Raw genomic sequence first — 21,986 nt, 5'->3', positions numbered from 1 at the left:
ACAGCATTCAAAGACAAGGTCATTAAATAATCTTTCTATAAAGGAAAAAAAAAATCTATATGGTTACCTGTGTCTTCTCAGACTCTGTGAGGAGTAGGGTATGTGCAAAACCAGAAATGTTTAACAAAACAAGATACCTGTGAGTATGCACACTTCCAGAGATAGGTGGCCAAGAAGTAGGGGCTGAGGCAGAGGAGGGAGTTTAGACCGCAGTGTCAAATACATGCATCTGATGTACACTGAAATTACCTCATTAGTACTTTTTAAAATGTGACTTTATCATTTGCAGTAATCTTCTAAAAAGGTGAGGAATGAGAGAGGAGACATTTCATTCTTTCCTTCCCATTTGACAAAGATACTCTGTTGACTGATTATGGAAGGCAAGGTGTAAAAACTGGTGTGGAGATCTCATTACAAGGTATGGAGCTCAGATGTAGGAGCCTTCTCTTTTCAAAAGACTTGAATTTCATCAGGAGGGAGAGAGCCACATTTGACTCCTCTTGGGTGATCATTCCTTTCAAACCTGTCTCTGATCTGCAGAGGGTAAATGTTTTTTTCCCCATTAACCCTCTCTGAGAAGTCAGCTTGACTTTCTACCAGGGAAATCCTTTCAAAAGGCCCAGGTTACACCAGAAAACCTTTCAGCGGGTCTCATATACCCAGGTTATACTGAGGGGAAAAACATTATCATTATAATTTCAGAAAAAAAATGGCGGTCATCATTTGACTTGCTCTTGGTAGTTGTACCCTTCAGTGACCCACTGAGAGTCAATGTCCTTCTCCTCACAACCCTCTCTGAGGTTGACTTTCTCCCACAGAAAACCCTTCAGTTGGTCCAGGTCACACCAGAAAACCCTAAATTTCTTTGAACCACACTGATCACTCCACCACATCCAAGGGATCCTGTGTGATTTTACAATTATGTAATGTTCTGGTCTGGCCAGTGGGTTTAGGGGAAGGTAGCTTGATTGACTCTGGGTGGTTTGTGAGAGAAACAAGACGAATTCTCAAGACTAGAGTGAAATGACACTGAATTACCAGAATATATCTTATATCTATCTATCTATTATATCTATCTATCTGTCTATCTCTATGTGGGTGTGTGGCAGGTTTATTTTATAGCAGTTTGATTGCAATGGAAAGAAGGTATGTGGCCACTGTTGTTATAATCTATAGAAATATAAAAAAAAATCATTTAAGAAAATATATCAGGAAAATAAAAAAGAGAAAGAAACAACAGAAAAAAAAACAGAAGTAGAGAGTAGAGAGAAAAGTTATCACTGCACGAGGATCCAGCAATGAGACTATTGCAACTGAGATGTCCATTGCTTTTGACAGTGGTCACAGGGGCCTTAGGATGAGGGAAGAGACATAGATCTGACTCTATGTTACAGAAGATTTGATTTATTATTTTATGATATTTATTACATTAAAACTATACTAAATAATAGAAAGAAAAGTTTCATCTCAGAAAGCTAGCTAAGCTATGAATAAAAAAGAAAAAAATGATAACAAAGGCAACTGCCTCAGACTCTCTGTCCGAGCCAGCTCTGCTGTGATTGGCCATTAATTCTAAACATCTACATGAGACCAATCACAGATGCACCTGTTGCATTCCACAGCAGCAGACAATCATTGTTTACATTCTGTCCCTGAAGCCTCTCAGCTTCTCAAGAAGAAAAATCTTAAAGAAAGATTTTTAATAAAAAGATGTCTGCGACAATTGCTCAAAGTGATGATTGTGGTCTTGATCCATTGAGGATGGGGAAAGCCCCCACAACATAAAGTTCAGAGTTTTTCTTTGATAGTTTATTACATTTATGACATTTTCTAATGTTTCTCAGTATAGTGTAGCCAGTCATGCCTTATCAGAAGGGATGAATACCTTCAGGCCTATGTGTGAATGTCTAGATAACTCCCCTGGAATGAAGTTTTTCATCTGAGCCAGTTGCCTTTTCCCTTATCTGGCTCAAAAGCCAGCTTGTTGCTAAACAAAGGTTGGTTTGTAGTGGTCATCATCTGGTGTTGGGTCCTCACCCCCTCTGCACCAGGGCTGCTCTTATGCAGAGGTTTCACCACCACGCATCCAAAATGCCTCCTTCTCCTCCCCTTCCTTTGGAGGGGGGTGCAAACCTGGCCTCAGCAAAGCACCCTGCTGCTTTTGCAAATGAATGATTGTTTGAGTTATTAACCCTTAACATTCCAGTCTCTCATAAGAGGGAAGAAACATTTGAATTTGTTCTTCAACTCTCCTTTATGTGATTATCTCAACAATTATATTATTTGATTTGCAATTCCGTCTGCTTGCCTACGCTTTCCCTGCTCACTATCTCTTTAAGAAACTGTGTAATTTTACCTATATATGACAAATAATGAAAATATTATTTGTGCACTACAGATTACACAGTGTACACTATATTCAGCTCAAATAAGCCTTTAATGGTAAGGATTGATCAGAGTTCAAACACAGCATATAAAAGAGTAGTTATAGTATAAAATAGTTATATTATAAAATCTTAGTTTTGAGTGCTGGGTCTTTTTTGTTTGGTTTGATTTTTAACCTGTGTTATTTCCTGTCCCCGATGAGTCATTTCAACTCAAGCTGTAAAAAACCTAATCCCTAAATCAATTCCTAAATCAAGCAGTAAAAAACTTAAAAGGTAAAGCTGAATAGAAAGCACCCCTATATATTTTCATTTTGAATTTAAGTAGTGTTGCTCCTTTATTAAATTTTATGTGGCACTTGAATTTTAATAGTGTTTGAGTGAAATCTTCACTGAGGTATTGCTCACTGGTATTCACATTAATATCACGTTAATTTATCATATTCAGTTGTTATATTAAATAGTACTTGAATAATTGGCAGGGTGCTACAATAAAATGCTGACACCATTTAATAAGCTGTTTCTTTTTAATAGTTTAGTTAGTATTCATTGCAAAATCATCAATTGTAATTAATGTACTCTGTCATGCTGTAGCATTGAGTTAATTTCCAGTGAGATTGAAACAAGTGGAAACCCTGTTAGTGTGAATAGCACTGGAAATTTCTGTGAGACCCCTGAGATCTGACATTCATTGTTTTCTTTAAAGTCTCTGTAGCATAAAATCTGGATTTGAGTTCACCTTTAAGAAGTCAAACTAAGTCTGGAAATTGCTGTTCATTTTTAGCTAGAGTTTAGGCAGAGAGAGCTCTCAGTTAAGAGCTGCTCATGAACAAGAAATCTTATATAACATCAGTAGATGAGTCTCTGAATCTTCAGACAGAAACAAGGATGTTCATGCATTCAGGATCCACTGTATTTCAGAATTTTTTATTTAAATGCTATGTTATGTTTATAGGCTGTTTTCTGTTTTATACTATGTATTTCATAGTTATTTGATGTTTTTTATAATTTCTGGGTTTTTTTCTCTTAAAATACTGCATTTTTTAAAATGCAATCAAAAGGTTGCATTATTTAATCCCTTCTTTCAGTTTTTGACTGAATATTGAGAATTTGCTTGAGTTAGTATTTGAGTCTTACTGTCTAATCTTAAAAAGATATAAAATAAAATCTTTAAAATATATTTGCCATATAATAATAACAGGTTTGAGTTGACTCTATCTGAAAACTGAAACTTTAGTATTCAGGAATCACTACAGATTTCAGCTGGAGTGACTTTTATGAGACCTCAATTACCTTTATCTGAGGCCTGGTATGAAGTAATAGCCACCTAAAGTTAGAAGGAATAAAGATTGCCTCAAGTAACCCTTTTGCCTTCTTTCTATGGCTTAAGGTTATGTCTGCTATATGTTGTTTCCTGCCAAGACAAATAATCTAGGGATGTTATGTCCAAAGATTATTATCAGATGATACTAGAAAGAGTAGACAAAAATATCAAAATAATTTAAATACAAAAAAAATGCCCATACCTTGGTTTGTGCCAATAATCCCCTGAGGCCAATTAACATCATAGGGTTTGTTTTGAGAATGTGAGTAGTGCCTTTTTTCAGTGGCATATGGATTGAGAACTAATTAAGCAAACCACAGAAAAGGATTTGCTGCTGTTTAGGCCTTCCTTTCCTGCTTCATTGTTTTGTGCATTTGAATGGTACAAAAAATACAGGATAAGAGGTTTGTTTTCAGCAAAGAATTTCAGTAGGGTTTTCACTGAGGCATTCTAACCTCACCACCATCATACAGGTGTTGCTTAAAGAATACTAAGAGAGGCTGACATGACCATGCTTTAGTAGTGCAGTCCACAGCTGATGACCTAACTTTACTTGAAATCTATCTCAGAGAAGCAAAGAGATGAAAGGAGAAAGAAAAAACAGGGAATGCCACTCCTCAGGCACCAACTGGTAAGAGTGAGGAAAGAATCCTCAGACAAAAAACTCTCTCCAGTAAAGGTAGTGGTGGCAATAATAATGATAATAGTAATGAGGAAAAATCCCAATATCTTCTTGCTTTCTTCCTGATACAGTTACATTTTTCATGCAGACCTTCTCAAGATTCTCACTGGTAGCTTATGATACTGTTTACACCAAATAGATCACATGTGTGTGCTGCAGACTAAATAGTATTTAACGTGATATATTGGTGCATATATTTTATTGTATAATATTTATTGTGCATTAAAATAACTATTAACTGCTCATTAACTACAACGTTCTATTCAAGTATGAAGTTACAGGATAAACAGTACCAGATCTGGAATGATGTGATCTCTGGGTAGAGTTACAGGCTAAAATTACAAGGCTAAAAAATGAGCAGTGGGATGAGAACAGTGTGATTTAAGAATCAAGGGCAATCACTTTTTAGGAGAAACCCAGCATAACATTGTTTCGAAATTCAGTAGGTGAGAAAATCAGCACTTGTGAAACCAGAGTGAAGGTAATGCTGCAGCCACCCGCCAGTGTGCAGATGAAAAGTTACAGGTGCACCCTCAATGTGGAGGGCAGGCAGCAGAGTTGCAGATGAAGGACTGCTGACAATACAGACTCAGGCACTGTGTAGTGAGTTGCTGTGGAAACTCTATGTGCACCGCAGTTTGATGCAGTGTTCCAGTTAAGAGGAAGTTTCAGCTCCTAGACTATATCACAGTTTGTAAATGAATCCATGCTTGAGTCCAGTCATGTATTGTGTCTGCCCTGAAGAAGTCATATGCCCAGCTTTAGAGACCCCTCACTGAGTGTGGGGGAGCCCTAAGTTTTTGCCATTATGTGAAGGGAGAGCATACGATGCTTTATCTGTGATCCCCTTTGCTCTTTTATTGATGTTGCATAACCATCCTACTGGATAACAATATTGTCAAACAGAAATATAAAGAATGTCTGAGCTCAGCTTCTTCTCATACTTCATAACCTGCTGCACAATTTTGCAAATACAATAAAAGTATTCTGCACTCAGTAGAGTGCTTTGTGTCAGAGAAGCCTTTAAACTGACAACATACGACTTTTATTTGATCTCTGCTTTGGAGATCTGCTTAAAATCCTGTCCAACCTTTTAGCAAGATGTATGGAAGAAAAAATAATAAAGTAAACTTTCCCATTAAACAAAGTTATTGTTACATTTTACATGAACTGAATTTCAAAGCATTTCAAAAATCCCTGAATTTTGTTTGTTTTATAGTTTGTGCTCATATTTAGGAAGTGTTTGATGATCTTCAAAAGATCTACCCTCTGCAGTTTCCTTTTATCCAATTTCAAGTGAGACAATGAAAGAAAGAAAAAAGTTACTTCTTTAGATAGAATTTTGTGACTTCATTAAGCACAAGAACAAAGAATGGGGTCAAGTATCTCTTCCAGACAGATTACTCTCTCTGAAAGGGAATTAAAGAACAGTTTGATAAAGCAGCATTTTTCAGTCTGCTGCACTTCTTATCAAGGTTATAACAGACAACTTGGAAACTGTAGTAATTAAAGCATGTAGTTCCTCTAAAATCTTTTAGAGGAGGAAACAGTCAATATGAGTATTTCTTTTGCTTTCATGGTTTTCTGGTTCACTGGTGGGTTTTTTTCAATTTATTTTTCTGGTTTTTTTTCTCTCGACATAATTTTACATATTCTCTGGTGAAAAATATATTGGATATTACACTTCTTTTTGGTCACAGGATATAATTGAAATACATGATTAAATTGAAATATACAAAATGAGAGCTGGATCTTAATTGTTTAATCTAGAGAGTAGCTTTAGGTGTTACTGACCATATTGATAGTAAAAAAACCTAAAACTTTGAATCAATGTACTTTGTATCTTGAAAAGTTAATAGATAAAAGTAAAATAGATTGGTACAGAAACAAAGGAAAGGGAGATATGCAGCACAGAGAAGAGATCTCTGTTATGTCATAACATGTATTTCAGTGCTACATTTTTGAGGTATTATATCATATGCAGATTTTAAGTTCTTTAGTTATACCTACATTATACTAATCTATGCACTGTGAAATATATACATTTTCTTTAAAGGCTACAGCTTGAGGTGTTAGTCCTGAAAATACTATTTACATAGAGTATATTCGATGGGTATGTTGTAGTTTACCCGTTCACCTAAATTCACCCTGATACTTCCAACACAAGGTTGTGGATCAAAATATGGGGACAGAATATCAACAGTAATTACTTTAAGATCAGTAAAGATTATTTCTCCTGGCAAATTCCATACCTGTCAATGTTTACATAATTTAAGACTTGTAGATACTAATAGAGATATAGTTGATTTTTATCAAAGAAATGGTGCATATTGGTAATATTCAGTGAATTGTAGTTAATAAATGAAATTATAATCACATACAAGATATTTTTTCTCATGTGGGGGAGTGAGAAATCTTTTTCATCTTTCTGGGCTGGGGAGGCAGTTCATGTTGTCAAGAGGAAAGCAGGTTTCTGGAACTGAGCAGGTATCTGGAAGGCACTGAAGTATGGAAGGGGCTTCTTCAGTCAAGAACTAAAGAGCTCTTTAGTTTTTGATATAACATGATTGCATTTTTCTGTTTGAGATAAAAAAGTCAGTAGTTACTCATAGAGCACATGTGCTAGATAGGTAATGTTGCATTACATCTTTTAAGGCTGGCGGTGCTTTAGTTTTCAGTTACCATAGGTGGACAAGCTATGTCCCTTCTTTACACAAAACTGCTACAGCTGGATCTCTCATTTAGAATATAAGAGATGTGGCTTCATTTGCTTTGTATCTATAAAAGAATTTTAAAGTGTATCTGATGCTTGCTAGCAGAATCATCTTGTCAATGTTGCCAAAGGCTCTTGTTTCATTTTGCATAGGGAATTAAAAATCAGAGGTGAAGAAATGGAAGTGAACGTGAATATATTTTTCCAGTCTAGTAGTTCAGTGCTCACAAGGTAACAGTGAATATTGATTCATGAGTTTCTTCAGATTTTTTTTTCCCAACTGTTAAATGTATGAGTTTCTTCAAAGAAGTATTCCTTCTCCCTTATTTAATGCCCTACCTACTGTGCTAAAGAGATTAGTCAGCATTTGTTTGCTTTGTGACTGATTTTCAAATCTCTCTGTGTGAGGCAGAAGTCGTAGGAGATTCATGTTCAAATCCCCAGAGGCAAAGTGAATTGAATTTAGGTGTCACACATCCTGGCTGCATGTGTTAATTATGATATAAAAAAGTAGCAGCAGTATCAGCTAGTGTAAATATTTTTAAAGAAAAAACATGAAAACGTTTTCCCACACCATTCAGTAAAATATTAGGATCTTGAAGGGGAGACATTCCTTTGACTGCTTAAGCTTTTCCTGCTGCCAAGGCCAGACTCAGTATTGCATTTCATTGAGTTTCTAGTTCATAATTATGAGAAGCGTGGCAATGCAGTTCTGGATGGCAGTGTGTGGGAGCAGTTAGAAAAATGGTCAATTGAAGTCCTTGGGTCATAGGGTCTGCTGTATATCTGGGCATTGGTGACAAATAGCAGAGATTTCAATTAGCACACTTAGAAGCTCCAACAGCCTGGAGAAAAAAGGAATTTTCTATCGATGAAGACAACATTTCTTTGAAAAAAATCTCCTGGCCAAGACATTGGGGGAGCTAATTAAACATGGCCTTGACTTGATATCCTAAGATTAGCAAAATACAGCTAGAAAACTTTAACCTGACCTGTGACAGGCTTTGAATATATTGAGGAAAGGAAATTACAAAGAAGGGCTTAACTTCCTTTGAAAGCCTCTTTCTGGGGTCTGTGTTAGTGATTTGCTGACTGACACAAGATGAGGTAGGGAACTTGACTGGCCAGATGACATGAGCAAGCCTTTGTCACGATAATGAATGGAATGATGGGGCCTGATGAAACTGAATAGCTGTCAGATATTTGCAAGGGATTTGAAAAAGGGTAACATGAATATGGTTTTATAGCATGGGTTGGAAGTATATGAGTGCCAACTTGAGTTCAGAGAACTTTGCCATGTAATTGACGTTTAGTAAATAGCTGATCATGTTAGAATACATCTGCTTCTTTCTGAGAGTACCATATTTTAGAAGGGTAGTAGTATTTTGATTTTAGTTTGTAACTCTCATTATCCCTTATATGTCAATACTTTTATTCACAGATCTAAAATTACCATGGCTTTGAACCTTGGAACATAGACCTATTGATCAAGAAATGTGTCAAGTTCTAGATTTTGGAAAGCTCATTGTACACTTTCTCTATAACTGCATGTGTCTTAGTGGTTTACAGTCACTGAAAAAAAATTAGAATATTGCATGAACATTAAGTAAGAAAAAATCCTTTGCTTCCATACTTTTTTCTCTTCAACGATGTACTTGTGTTTTTCTAGTTCTTTAAGGAGGTAGATAAGAAGATACTGATGGAGCCTAAGGGACCGTTGGTTTTTTGCATGCCTTTACCTAGGCAAACACTTGTTTGCAGAAAGGTAGTGTAGAGTACTGGTGTTGTAAATGTTTTACATTAATGTGGCATTAATTTTGGCATTGCTTTGAATTACATTTTATAAACTTAATCAGTCTCACCTTCTTCCTAAAATCCAAGACAAAAATAGCTACATATGGATATGTACAGACCAACAGGTACAAAGAGACATTTATATGAAGCCCTATGTAATAAGTATCACACACTTGACATGCTTTACCAAAGTATTGAAATAAAAAATCTAGTTTCTCAGTGTACTACAGTTCTTTGAAACATTTAGGCAATGTAAAGTGACTTTAAACATGTTAGAAATACCTTATGCATCCTACATTCTCCAACAAGGAAAGAGTTCATCTGTCTGAAGCTTGGTGGCAACCCCTCCAACACCCTTCTGCCTGTTAAATATAATGTAGCTCAAATTTGAAGCTAAGGAAGGGGAGAATATAAAGCTCTACATTAAAACAGCGAATGAGTTCTAACTTTACATGCTAGATAAAGATCCTGAGCCAGTTTATTGGTGATTTCCTTTTTCATTTTGCCTAAGGAGATCCCAAACATAGACTAAAAATAAGGCTTCATGTAAGATTGTTTTTGACTCATTCCCCCTTCCCTTGTTCCCCTTTTCATCCTTACTTCCCTCCTTTGCACTTCCCTTCGTCCATCCCTGCTGTCCTCTCCTTCTCCTTCTTACTCCCTTTCTTTCTTCAGATTCATTGTAGGGAGGAAGTAAAAAATACACTCTAATTTTTATACTTTTCAAAAGCAAGAGGGACATAAATTTGGTATCTGAAGCCTCGGAAATGTAAAACCAAAATGTTTAGACTGCTTCTTTGCAAATATAAATCATATATTGCTTCTTGAATTCTTCTCAAATAAATGCTTTACCATCCTAAAACCCCTAAAAATCTATTAAATATTTTTAGAAAAAAACAGATTTTTTCTAAACCTACACCTTCTTTGACAGGGCGTATCTGTTATTTTACAATTATACATTAATTTATTATTATTTTATCTTTTTTGTTTTTACAAAACTCCAAATAAGGTCTAATGATGTTTTGGTCAAAAAACCACAAGGTATTTTATCCCTAGACTGAAAAATGAGATATCAATATCAATTTCATACAGCTAAAAACAAGCTGAAGATTAATTGTTGATATGTTAATGATAATGTGGGATTTTATAAGGTATTTTTAGGTCATTTTTAAGTAGTTTTAATATCTGTTTGAACAGTATACCAATATTATTTGCTGTCTGTTTAGGTGTTTTCATCTATGTGGTGGAATTTATGTTGCATATCTGGCATATTTGGCTTAATTTTATTAGTATTTATTCAAAATTCAAGCTGAGTCCATGGTCTGGAACATACAACTCCTCCTGCTCTTTATTATTTTCTTTACTGGGGAGCTGCAACAAGAAATGTCTAATGAAAGTGTCAATTGGTGCCTACTACAGATGGCTGTGAAAAAGACTCACCTACTCTTTACCCAGAAAGGAAAGGATCTGTCTCTTTGGCATTGACTGATGTCAATGAATGTTGGTTTGTTTTGTTTTTTTTTTTTTTGTTTTATTCCAGGTAGAGAAAAATATGTTTGACTGCTCTTGATTTAGTACCAGATTGTTTTTTGATTTGTTTTTTGTTTCTGTTTTTTTTTTTGAGCTTACGGTCTGCTTTTTAAAATACTTATTTGCAAAGCTGAATACAGAGGTAAAATCAATATTATGCCTATTTGAAATATGACCACAATAACTATATTTCAATAAAGCATTCTATTTTTATGGATCCAGGCTAACCTGCATTATTGGTTAGTCTGATGGGAGGACTAGGGGATCCATTGAAGGTAAAAGCACATAAGTGCACATAATAAACAGACCCAGTGAAATGCAGGAGATGGCAACTTTGATAGGGTTTCTAGGAGGTGGTCCTACAGATGAGCCCTGATAGAAATATACTTTTCCTAGATAGCCTGTTAGAGATTTCTGATAGACTGATAGAGTCTAAATATTATTGCTAGTAACTCATATTTTCTTGAATTGGATAATTCACTTCTTTTGTTTTAATGTGTCTATTTTCTTTAGCTGAATGTGGAGCAACTGTCTCTGGAAATGAAGGAACATTATTGTCTCCAAATTTTCCATCTAATTATGACAACAACCATGAATGTATCTATAAAATTGAAACTGAGGCTGGAAAAGGGATCCATCTTAGAGCCAGGACCTTTCAGCTGCATGAGGGAGATATTGTTAAGGTAATAAGAAAAATTATTTCACTTTCTATGCTAACTATTCACATTGCATGAATAAATCTGTTTCCAATGGCAATTATCTTTCTTTTCATATCCAATAGGTGGATAGCGTCACTGCCTTGATACTAGATTCAAAGAAACTATCGGAGGCATTGTGATTTCACTTACATTTCCAGATGTATTAGACTGTTTAAAGTGGTTTAAATCTTAAAAGGAAACCTAAAATTTGAAGTTGGATTTTGAATATCAAGTATTTTTCTCTCTTTACACAATATTTATAAGTGTAGCACAGGGATTTTTTTTCCCTAAATGGAAACTAACATTACAATATTGACTATAACTGATAGTAATAGAACTATAACTTAGTTATAGAAGCTGTCTTTCATTCTTTTACATTGCAGGCACCATTTGAAACATGGCCTAAATATATATAGATTTTGAGCATCTACTTTTCTACAGCATGGTAATAAGTTGCTTTTTCCTAATAGTAGCTTTTGCATTCTTGTATGTACTGAAAATCCTAATATTCATCTGAAGTACTGACCATATATTAAATTAGTATTTCAATTTTAATGTCCCCAAATTTTTGGTTAATTAATACTTAAAATCACAAAGTATTCAGAATTCAGGTAGCAATTTCCTTTCTGGATATCTTCCAGCAACCCATTTAACTTGTTAGAAATTGCTGTCTCTTAATTTTTTTAATTTGCACCAAGTGCTTCTCACAAGGAGTTTAAAGATATGATTGTTATGGATCAAATATTGGTGGCTATACTTTTATCCATTTCATCATCTTAAGAGCTTCCTTGTGTAATTAAGTGTGACAATTAATTTCCTGCAAAAAACAAGGCATTTACAGACAGGATGAAGGTGGAGAGGAAAAAAAGGCTTCATTTTAATATAGACATTTATATCTTTGTTAATATATCTCTTCTTTTCAACAAGTACTTCATTTGACCATGAAATAAGCAAAACTTATAGTTCAGTTTATAGATTAGAAAGTTACAATCAAAAGAACAGCATTTTCTCCATCTTTACCCACAAAAACATTGATAATAAATGCTACCATGTATAAAACACTGCAAGACCTTGGTTTTGCTTGTAGACCAAAGGGAATTGAGTAGCTGGACGAAATATGTGGTTTGTATTGTCCTTTGCTCCTATTATCCATGGTCTGACAGTGCAGATCCCCAAAAGTATTTTTGCTTTGAAGAGATGCAGCAGGGAAGAAAGAACTTAATTGCCCTCTGAGTTGCTAGAATGTGGTATGTAAGTCTCCCAGAAGCTTTGTAGATATATGGTTTGTAAATAATTTAATAAACGACTTAAAAATCTACAACAAAAAAACCCTTAGAAAACTCTAAAGAAACATTCAAGAAACTCAGTTATCCTTCAGAAAAATCTCATGAGTAATGTCTCCAGCATACTTAGCGATATTCCCTGGAGATACAAGAAAGATTTGCCTGAGACAAAACTGTTCTGAGCAACCTGTTAGATACTTTATTTTATAGCCCTTTTAGCACAATTCTTCAGAGGATCCAAAGGAAGCAAAGGCAAAATTGTGGTGATGTCTGAACTGCAAGGACTGTTCTCTGGTTTTGAGTCAGTTCCCACTGCACAGCTTCCATGTATACAATTAAGCTCTCTTCCACCAATTAAGGTCTCTCTACTGCCTGCATTGATGAAAACGAAGTCTATTTCCTCTCTATTCCCATGCCGGGATGTCCTTTTACATATTTCCATTGGAATCAGCATGTTGGCAGGGTTATGGACTTTCAAGCTTGCTTTCTTTCCTATCTGCAACCAAAATATGAGCAAAATATGTTATAAATCCCAGCTTTCTATGGTGTGCTCCACAGAAGGAAGCTGCAAGATTGCCTTGCTGACAGCTTGAAAGAGATGCACTAAGTTTAAAAGTATTTATAAACCTTGTGCTGAAATATAGGGCATTTTCCCAGCTCAGTATCTCATTCTGCTTTACAAGAAAATCTGTAGGTACATAATGTTGCACTGGGTGCGAGTGCCCATCCCTGGCAGCAGCTGCGGCTCTGGGAGGGGAGGCCGGGGCTGCCCCAGCCAGGCACAGCCTGTTCCAGCCAGGCAGAGCCTGTTCCAGCCAGGCACAGCTGGTTCCAGCCAAATCCATCTCCCCACTGCAGGGCATGGCTGAGCCACGGCTGGGGTGGAGGCACCTTGGGGAAATGTAGCTAAAGAAGGGCAAAAAATGCTGCATAGAAGTACATGATAAAGTGGGCTGATAAAAGCCTGTAATAATAATGTAATAATCCTGTGAGAAATGACTGCTCAATTTTAAAATTTTAATAAACCTTAACAAAAAATACAACAAAAGGACTAAATAAGGAAAAATTAGAGCATTGGGAGCCCCCAAGACTATCTGCCACGTGCTCATCTTCAAATGGATGCTCTGCCTCTAGTCCCTCCTAAAGTCCTGTCAGTCAACTCCTTCCTTGCCATCCATTGGTGGAGATCACTTTCTCATATCTTGATTGGAAGTCAGGTGTTACCATAGTAACAAGCCAACCCTCCCCAAATTCCCTGACTACCAAGGCCGTCCCGTGATAACAGTGCAAGGGGGAGGACATATTACAGTAACATAACTATACATCTACAAAACTTCTTTTAACATACATGTGATGTTCACCCCTTAATTGTGAGAGCCAACCACCTCATTACTCATCTCTAAGAATCCCAAGATCAACCCACCGGGAGTGTCAGACAAAGCATATAACATTACAGTTTGAGGTAAGATCACTTCAAACTCCATGAGAAGGTAGTGAAAGGATTTCAGAATGTTAGCAATGTCCACAAACTATACAGGCCTTGCCTGCCCAGCTCCCAAGGAATATTTTAAAAGTGTTTCCCTTTGGAATGATTTTATGCTATAAAATCCCTGCAGTTACGGAAATTGGGTAAGTTTAGTTGTAAGTAATTTCTTTTTACTGTCAGAATAAGAAACCTCAAGAAACGTCAAGAAACTCTAGCCAGCATTTCCTTCTCCTTCAGGTGAGTGTTGTACATTCCCACAGCAGGTGCAGATACATTAACACTGTTATTGGAGCATTTCTCCTCATGAATAACTGTAGTGCTGTCCGGTTCTTTTGTCTGCATTTTTTAGCCCCAGTAAGAAAAACAAACTCTTTCAGTTCCTCAAAAATAGGGAAAAAGAGGCATCCCTGAATACTTTGGCTAAATTAATTCTAAACATAGCTCCAAACAACACTGTGATCATCCCTCACTGTCCCCCAGACCAGCTTCTGCAGTTTGACTTCACCTCTAATATTAAATTCTTGCATCTTGCACAATAAGGTAGCTCACTGGAACTGTGTCTCAGAAACAGTTCCTGGCCTATGCAGCCTCTGCACCTATGCTTTCTCAGGGAAGATTTGTGAAGGTGTTAGTAAGTCTGTTTTAATGTGTTCCAGGGATGCACTGACAATAGATACTGTGTAGACAATCAGGTTGTGATGACTTGACTCCTACTCTATTGCTATTTACTTACTTTGAAAATATAAACTAATCTGCAGCTCTATATATCAGCTCAGTATTCAAGTGGGAATATTGAGGCTGGATATTGTGGCTGTAGAGTGTATGGACTGGCATATAATTTGCAAGAGTATTTCTGGCATCAGTAAGACAAGTGCGTGAGGAAGGGTCAAACCTATTGCTTTCAAGAAGAATGTGTGCAGGTTAATGTCTGTAATTTGTGGGCAAATGTTCTATAGTTGTGACAAAATTTGAACTTGAATTAATGGGATAGAAATTTCAATTCAAGTAAAGTAATAGAAACAGTTTCAACATTTTGAAGGACATATGACAAAAGTGAATACTTGGATTATCTCATTATTTTAGAGCTTATCCTTTCTCACTCACTAACACTTCATCCTCCTGGTTCTTCCTGTTTTAACTGCCACTTGAAGATTCATAGTTCTTTAAAGTGGCTGCTTATGCCAGAATCTTTATAATGCAATTGCAGTGAATTTTTCAAAGGTAAGAGGAAAAGCAGAACGTAATATTCTGATTTTCATCTCTTCTGCAAAATAAACCTTCTTTTTTCCTTCATGACTGAGGAAATTGTAATTGCAGCATGTGAATTGTATTTCAAACAGGTTCTCCTAATTAAGTTATATGTATGTACTAAATACGAATGAATAGTGATAAATAGTGTAGACTAGTTTATTGAATTCTGTACCTCTGGAATCAGTGGCATATGACATGACACAATGGTTGTACACAAGCTATTGGGAGTGATCCTGGGCCCACATTAATTAGCATCCCAAGCAGTGGTGAAAAAGTGTTTTGTTTCCTAGGGTGGTTCAACCAACTTTTCAGTGTGGACGAGGGAGATTCAGTGCTTGTATTTGTTCACTAATTATATTTCACTTGCTTCATAAGTACTTGCTTATGTCTGTAATGTGAACAACAGATGGACAAGTGTCACCAAAAAATGTACCAGCCTTTTTGTTTTTGTAGTTGTTGGTTTTTTGTGGGTTTTTTTGTTTGTTTGTTTGTTTGATTTGTTTTTTTTTTTTTTAACAGCTGTTTTCACAGGATCTCTCATATCTAATTTTAATTTAATGAAACCCTCTTTTCTTTTGGGTCTAGATTAATCTTGAGGGATTCTATTACTTAACTTATTAGTTCTCAGGTAGGAAGAGTATCTCTAACAGTCAGTGAGGTAGAACACTGTTGAAAGAAGATGTCCGTAATCTTTAGCTGTGGGGTTTTTTGTGTGTTTCTTTGTTTTATAGATGAATAAAAATATTTTCTTAAACATAGGCAGCATTTTTAATTGATGACAATTATTAGAGCATTCCATTTCAAGTATTATCTCCCAGATCAAGTATAATATATCAATGGAAATAAATCTTATGGGGAACAAATGATTCTTTACTTCGTACAACAGATTTCCAGCTCTAATAAATAAAGCATAATCTGTCCATGAAATTGATCGGTAGCTCTGTCCCAAGACAATGGTTAGAAGCTTCCAAGTAATTTTTCGGATACTCTTAGCATAGCTTAAAGTTATATTTCTTCCAAGAAAGGTGGACCTTAAGTACATGTAACTGCTTGCATGAACCTTAAATATAATAGGTTGTATCTTCTGATACATCTCATCTCTGTGCCTTGGTATAAGAAAATCTTTGCATCAGTAATAAAGATGGAATGTATTCTTCTATCATTTGCTAGCACAATATATTGTTTTTCAAAAGTTTCTTTTAGAGTAAGTAATTATTTATATCTATGTAGGTTTATAAAAGTAAAAATATGGTTTTTCTTAAAAAAATCTTTATGCATGTTGTTTTTATTATTTTATTTAGTTAATGACATTTGAGATGAACCTGGTACTTTCAAGACATTTACCTATGGATGGCATGCTGGTATTTTCTCCACAGAAAAAATAGAACTGCTTTTACTTGTTGGCCCTCACCTACAAATGTTGCAATGGTCTGTCATCTCAAAGGAAGCATTTCTAAATTTTGCTAATAGATCAAATTGGGCATTCAAATAGGAAGAATTGCCTGTGACCCAGATGTAGCAATTTAGATTGTTAAATGGGTCACTCCTGCTTCTCACTGGAATCAGTATAAATCCGCACCGTATGTCAAGGTCTGCTAGTGGTGGGACAAAGATCCAATGCTTGAAATCTTTACTGTAATGGTAGCTTTTGTGCTGGTTCTCTCCAGTCACTCTTGGACACATGAGATAAGGACAAACTATCACTTCATATCAGAAACCAGCTGCTCAAATCCATTTCTTTCTATTGTATAAGCATTGACATGACATTCCATGTATGGTGTGTATTTACACACTTTATATTGTACTTTATTTTTCTTTGAGAAAGTAGAGGATATTTATTTAATTTAAAGAAGAAATTAGCTTTTTAAGTTCATCTTGAGAAAACAAACCAACAAACAAAACAAAACTGCAGAAGGCTATTTTTGCACTCTGTGGGTTTCAAGGTTTTGCAATAAGAAAAAAAAAATGTCCTTGGAAAGATTTTGTACTTCTCATGTATTTGTGAGCAGTCAGAATGGCATTCTTAAGAATTTTAGGATTTGAAAAAGTACATATGTTGATATTGTTCAAAGTTTTCACTAAAGTAACATGGCAAATGGGAACATCTCTACATTAATTTGGAAATAGACTCACATATCTTTTTGAAAACTTATCAGTCTTTGTTAAATCCAATAGTAAACCAAAATTGCTGCAGGCTTAGAGCCTGAGATAAAAGATGACAGTTTGACTTAAAATCCCATTATTGCTCTTGATATATTGAGACAGGAGAGAACAGAGTAGTCTGTAAGGGTTTACCTTCAATGGTGATTTCAAAACTTATACTTCTGTTGGCCTTTGTGAATAATCCAGAAAACAATCTGAGTTTACCAAACCTCAGAAGATAGAATTGCATATAAATGTTAATTTCTCTCAAGATGAGCTCACAAAACCAAAAAGGAAAAAGACTATAAAACACTTTAAGGGGCACAGAATATTTAAGATTTCCCTGAACTGTATAATCCAGGGCTATATATCTCTCAAAATAGATACATTAAGGTTTTGGATAAACTATTGGCAATACATTGCTAACTTTGGAATTATTGTATAAATGAAAATCTTTCCTATATTTAGATTTGATGTCCAATTTCATGCTCTTATTTCTGCAAGGTGTATGATGGAAAAGACAGTTCTTCACGCTCTCTTGGAATCTTCACCAAAAATGACATGATGGGAGTTATTCTTAATAGCACCTCTAACCATATGTGGATAGAGTTTAATACCAATGGATCTGATACTGACCAAGGATTTCAGCTGACTTATACAAGTAAGTAGCTCATAAATATGATCTGATTGATTGCCTTTGTAGGGAAATTTGTATTTCTCAGCTGTAGTGATTTCTTTTTGAATGTTGAAAGTAATTTCCTAGAATGTACTGTGGTTAAGAGACCGTGCTTTCTTTGTCTACATGACTGGATAGGTGTTAGTAATATAAAAACACTGTTGAAAGCAAATTTGTACATTTTTAAACCTAGAAAGCATAATTATTTTTAAGATTTAGTAATGATGTTGTAACATATATGTGAGTTGAATATATTAGTTGTTAAATTTTAGCAGAAAATGAACAGAAAGTCATGGAAAATGGAAAATTAGATCTCTGCCAGTCAACTTTGACAAGAGAAGAGGAGAAAAAAGAAAAGAAAAGAAAAGAAAAGAAAAGAAAAGAAAAGAAAAGAAAAGAAAAGAAAAGAAAAGAAAAGAAAAGAAAAGAAAAGAAAAGAAAAGAAAAGAAAAGAAAAGAAAAGAAAGGAAAAGAAAAGAAAAGATGAAAATTAGAAAGAAAAAATGAGTACCTAAGCGTACACTTTTAATCTGGCCTGACTGCATGTCAGGATCAGAGTGGAGTATACTGGAAGGAGACCAGAATGAGCAAGTTTTGACAAACAATGCACTTGTCCCACAGACTGTATGCAATTAATTGGATTCTTTTTTGCTGGGAAAACAATGATTTTTTGTGGGGAATAATTTTGGGGATAACTAGTTTGTTTCCAACATACATAAAAGGTTATTTTTCCAGGTTCAAGGAATCTCCAAGTTCCATTTACTTTCAATTTATTATCTTATACATTACTTTCCATGAATTGCTGTTGAATCTTGCAGAGCAGAGCACCACAACATAGTGTGTCACAGAAATTGAATCCTTGCTCAGTTTAGTATATCTGATGTTTTCCCTTTGCTTTGGAGCAAGCTGTGGAATAACATTTTAGATTTTTTTTCTTACAGAACCACTGAAGAATAACTAGGGAAATCTACTCTAATTTGCCTAGAGAAACTGCAGATATTTTCCTTTGGAAGAAAAGGAACAAAAGATCTGTTTTAAAAACAATCTTATTTTAAGGGCTCTGATGTCAAGGGTCTTGAATCAGCTCTTTTTAAATGCTGCTTCTGTGACCACTTCCACCTAATGTTTATGAATGTAATTTTACTTAAAAATATAATTTTATCTAATTTCTACGTCCAAATGCTTGATTTTGTTGCACTTTATTTTAAGATTTCCTCTACTGCACCATATTTTTCTGTGTAAAATAAGATACTATAATTCATGTCTTAAGGCTTTTTTTCCTGACTGTTTGTTTGGTTTTTAAACTGTGTTTTCTATTCTTCCAAGTATTTCCACATTTTCTGCAGTGTGTAGACAGAATTTGACATAATCTTCTAACTAAGATTCTATGTAATTATCTTGTAAGTAATTTTAGTACTGGGTAGAGAGGCAAAACTTATTTTCCTATGTCTGCATAACACTTTATATTTTTTTATTTTGGTTGCCAAGTGTCTAATTTATTTTATCATATGTTATCAATTCGCAGCCATTCATGTTGAAAAGTTTATCTCTAATGACTTTTCTTCCTAATTTCTCTAACATGAGACAATTCCCAGTTTTAAATGCAAACTAATACTTTACTTCTCACATGTATTTTCAGGAAACAAAATTCAATATAATAAATTTTGAGACAGTGGTCATCTAACCAGGTGATTTCCTTCTGCTGTAACTGTTATTACCAAACCCTTCAGTGTGAGATTTTTCACCATTCAAAAATTAATGCAAGTAAAAATTCAAGCGTAAGATGCATCTTTTTGCAGTGCTTTGAAAACTGGCTGCAGTGCTGACATTCTTTTTCTGAAAGTCCTATCCTAGTAATATCTTGGAGATTATATATACCAGAAATTTATACTCATTATTCCATGGATTATGAATTTTTTGGTGCACTTAAAATTCAGTTGCCAAACAAATATGTCAATTTTTCATTCAGTAAATACATGAAATACAAAATGATAGTTATCTTTTTGGATTAAAACAGCTATAGTTTGCATCAGAATTAACTGAAAGACTACTCTGAAGCTTATTCACTTTTCAGATTGAACTGTAATGCCAGATACTTTAAAAATACTAAAACAAATCAAAAAGATGAGAAAATATAGTTTCGCTGAAGGAAATGAGAAATATATGCTGGAGGGAATGAAATTGAATAATTAATATCATAAGACAGACATAGGAGAAGTGCTGGTCTAATAAATCAGGTTAATTAGTTCAGGTTACTTCCTATGTGATTGCTGAGTTCTTATTACCTACAAGGCATCATCAACTGCCCTTAATTGTTGGTTTTGTAGTACTTTTCTTTCTACTATTGCTATTGAAAGTAAGTAAAATTGCAGGTTTAAAATGACTAATGTGAAAGTCTGCTATTTTGTTTGTGTGCAAATACCTTTCCATCCTTTTTGATGGTGTGTATTCTGAAGTTATGTTAAATTTAAAAATACAGTAGAAGAAAGAGCTAATGATCAATGAGGACAGAAATGTGGATAAATAAACTTGTATCTCTGTTTTCAGGATCTCATTAACAACATAGTAAAATCAAATTTCATAAACTCAGAATCCAAGATATAAAATCAGAATATAAGTAGATATAAAAAGGAAATCTAAAGGATTCAAGTTCTAAATGAAATCTGATGAAATTTCTCATGAAATCTTCTATAGAGGAAATTGATTAATGTAATACTAATTGGAAGCTGTAAATTATACTTATCTTATTCTTTGATCTATAACTACAAGATGCTTTCAAGAAAATAGATTTGTCCTGATAGGTAGAGGTATTTTTTTACTAGAAAAGACCATTAAAACATCTGTACTTTTTCTTGAGTTAACTGTTTTGAGAAACTAAGAAATATTTTGACTGAAAACTAAAATTTCAGTGATTTTATTTAAGGAAACAACTTCAGAAAAATGGAGAATATTTTAGCCTGAAATTGGTGGGTAAGTATATATGGAGTAAGAGTCAATGAAAGTAATTTGAGCAATAGCTGAACGTGACTCTACCAGAGGGGAAGAAAAATGAGGAACAAAGAAGGCAGCTTGTCGACTTTGTGTAAAACAAGTTTAAAAAGCCATTTCCTTATAGTGTGTTAGGAGGAATATGGTAAAGTGTCCACTTCCAGTATCTCTACACTGCTGTCAGAGGGAATGACTGTGGACATTTGTATCTCTGTGCTGAGGAAATGGCAACATAATTTGATGACTTTAATTCCCAATGAATAGAGGACATCAGTAGTGATCTGCATGTAAAAATTTAAGTGTGTGCTTATTGACACGTGACAGCTATTTTTTTTTTAATTTTTGAAAATGTCTGTTATTCTTTCATAATTGCAGTTTTCTTTTTCAGGGGATCTTTTTCCCCTCTGTCTGATTACGTCTATTCTTCCTGAGACACCTCTAATTTTTGTCGGGTAGAGAAGATTAGAAACAGGGATTCCCACAGCTATTCCTGTTCACAGCTCAGTTAAAAGAATTGCCCATTCTGATATAAAGATGCCAGTGCTTTGTGCTGTCATGTCAGTGGCATTTAATGTTAAATTGACATTCATATAAAACTCAAATCTTATTGATGCCAGACAGTGACAGGCAGAAAAAGCAAAACACAGCTGTCTGGTAAAAGTAACAGGCTGCAACTTTAAATACGGAGCAGTTCAGTACAGCTTCCGAATAACAAACAGGCAGTCTCCCTGCCATGCCTAACCACTCCCCTATCACAGTCCTGACACAAGAAGAAATTTAATAGTGTTTTCACTTATCATACACTGGACTTAGTCCAGTAAGTGTCTTGTGTCACGAGGCTTGTGTCACGAGTGCTTCCTTGCTCCTGTTTAATCCTCCTTCCTTGAACATAGTGTTGCTTTTCTTAGTTTCTGGAAAAACAAAAAATAATACCTTCACACTTTGTCATACATGTCATATACAAATGTTTTGTGACTCTCTGAGTAGCGCCTAATGCTGCTACTATGTCATCTTTTGGTCTTGTACAGATCACAG

General features: G+C 35.0%; 1 protein-coding gene across 1 annotated transcript in view; it reads left to right on the top strand.

Moving 5' to 3' along the window:
- CSMD1 (CUB and Sushi multiple domains 1) overlaps positions 1 to 21,986 on the top strand; it is a 1,073,317-nt gene that overhangs the window by 852,152 nt on the left and 199,179 nt on the right. The window contains 2 exon segments of the mRNA XM_036380277.2: positions 10,941 to 11,110; positions 17,792 to 17,948. Of these exon segments, the coding sequence (XP_036236170.2) occupies positions 10,941 to 11,110; positions 17,792 to 17,948 (327 nt within the window).

Source organism: Molothrus ater, chromosome 3 (genome assembly GCF_012460135.2).
Source record: "Molothrus ater isolate BHLD 08-10-18 breed brown headed cowbird chromosome 3, BPBGC_Mater_1.1, whole genome shotgun sequence".
Taxonomy (NCBI): domain Eukaryota; kingdom Metazoa; phylum Chordata; class Aves; order Passeriformes; family Icteridae; genus Molothrus; species Molothrus ater.
The sequence above is the reverse complement of the archived record's forward strand: the minus strand, read 5'-3'. Positions and strand labels throughout refer to the sequence as shown.